The sequence below is a fragment of the Plasmodium cynomolgi genome (genome assembly GCF_000321355.1).
Source record: "Plasmodium cynomolgi strain B DNA, scaffold: 1400, whole genome shotgun sequence".
NCBI classification, from domain to species: Eukaryota; Apicomplexa; class Aconoidasida; order Haemosporida; family Plasmodiidae; genus Plasmodium; species Plasmodium cynomolgi.
Genome location: NW_004193249.1, coordinates 1 through 1,126, shown reverse-complemented (window position 1 = coordinate 1,126; position 1,126 = coordinate 1). Strand labels below are relative to the sequence as shown.

The window sequence follows — 1,126 nt, the reverse complement described above, 5'->3', positions numbered from 1 at the left end:
TTATGGCGTATGAATTACTTTATTGCCATGTTAAAAAGATTAATTTTCATTGTATTAATCTAAATGATGTGATTACATTATTGCATTTGATTAGATAATAATGATTACAACGAATATTTCATTAAGATTTTTTACGTAATATAATTACTAATTTATTGTTATATATTTGTGCTTGTTATAATGTATATGATTATATAAATGTATATATATTTGAATGTCCCTTAATTACGATGGATCATGACGTGAGTAAAACACTTAAACTGTTGGAAGAAGATGTAGTAATTGTTTATTTTACTATATATTAAATGTATAATGATAATTACCTTTTAATTTGATTATTTCTTAAATTAAATGAAGAATACAAAACTGAAAATAATATTTTGAATTTATATATATTTATAAATTCATAGGAACTTTTTAAGACTCAAACGAAATTAGTTACATTCTATGATATATTAGAAAATTCAAAAGAAGAGCCTAAAGCCTCTGATACCTGTAAAGGGTGCCCTAATAGTAAAAATGAGCTGTATAATATATGTTGTGATATGGGGTACATTATAAATAATTGGAGTACAATTTTAAAAGAAAATCATTTTGATCATAACACGTCTTGTATTCATATAATTTACTGGTTATATGGTAAAATAATAGGCATTGAGCCTGATGTCACTGAACTTCAGGTTATTTACAATATATTTGAGAATTTCTTGAAAGAAAATTGCTATAAAGGTGAAAATAACAAAGAAATATTCATGAAATATATTAAATCGTATGATATGGAAATATTGAAAAATAAAAAACTTGTGTACGATTTCTTGGAATACTATGATAGTATAAAAAAAGTGTTACATGAAAATGAATCGAAAAATAATAAGGAATATTGCAATTATACTAAGTATATTTTTAATTTATACAAGTATATGAATCAGAATAATACTACACACGTTTATTGTGAAGAAATAAGAAAATTTTTAGAAAAATTTAAGGATAATAATGAATTAGATTTCCTAAAAAATAAATGTTCTAGTGAATCACCACATATAAATTTAGAATATGTAGTTAATGATAATTGTGAGTTCAGGTCAGAGGATTCAATTAAAGCCTTACAAAAAGCATCATACCTTAA

At 23.0% G+C, this 1,126-nt stretch overlaps 1 protein-coding gene across 1 annotated transcript; it reads left to right on the top strand.

Moving 5' to 3' along the window:
• Positions 1–545: 545 nt before the first annotated feature.
• On the top strand, positions 546–1,081 carry PCYB_007640 (hypothetical protein; the record flags this gene model as incomplete). Its single annotated transcript, XM_004228185.1, has 1 exon — positions 546–1,081. A coding segment is annotated over one exon (536 nt), but the record flags the coding sequence as incomplete, so codon positions are not given.
• Positions 1,082–1,126: the final 45 nt, after the last annotated feature.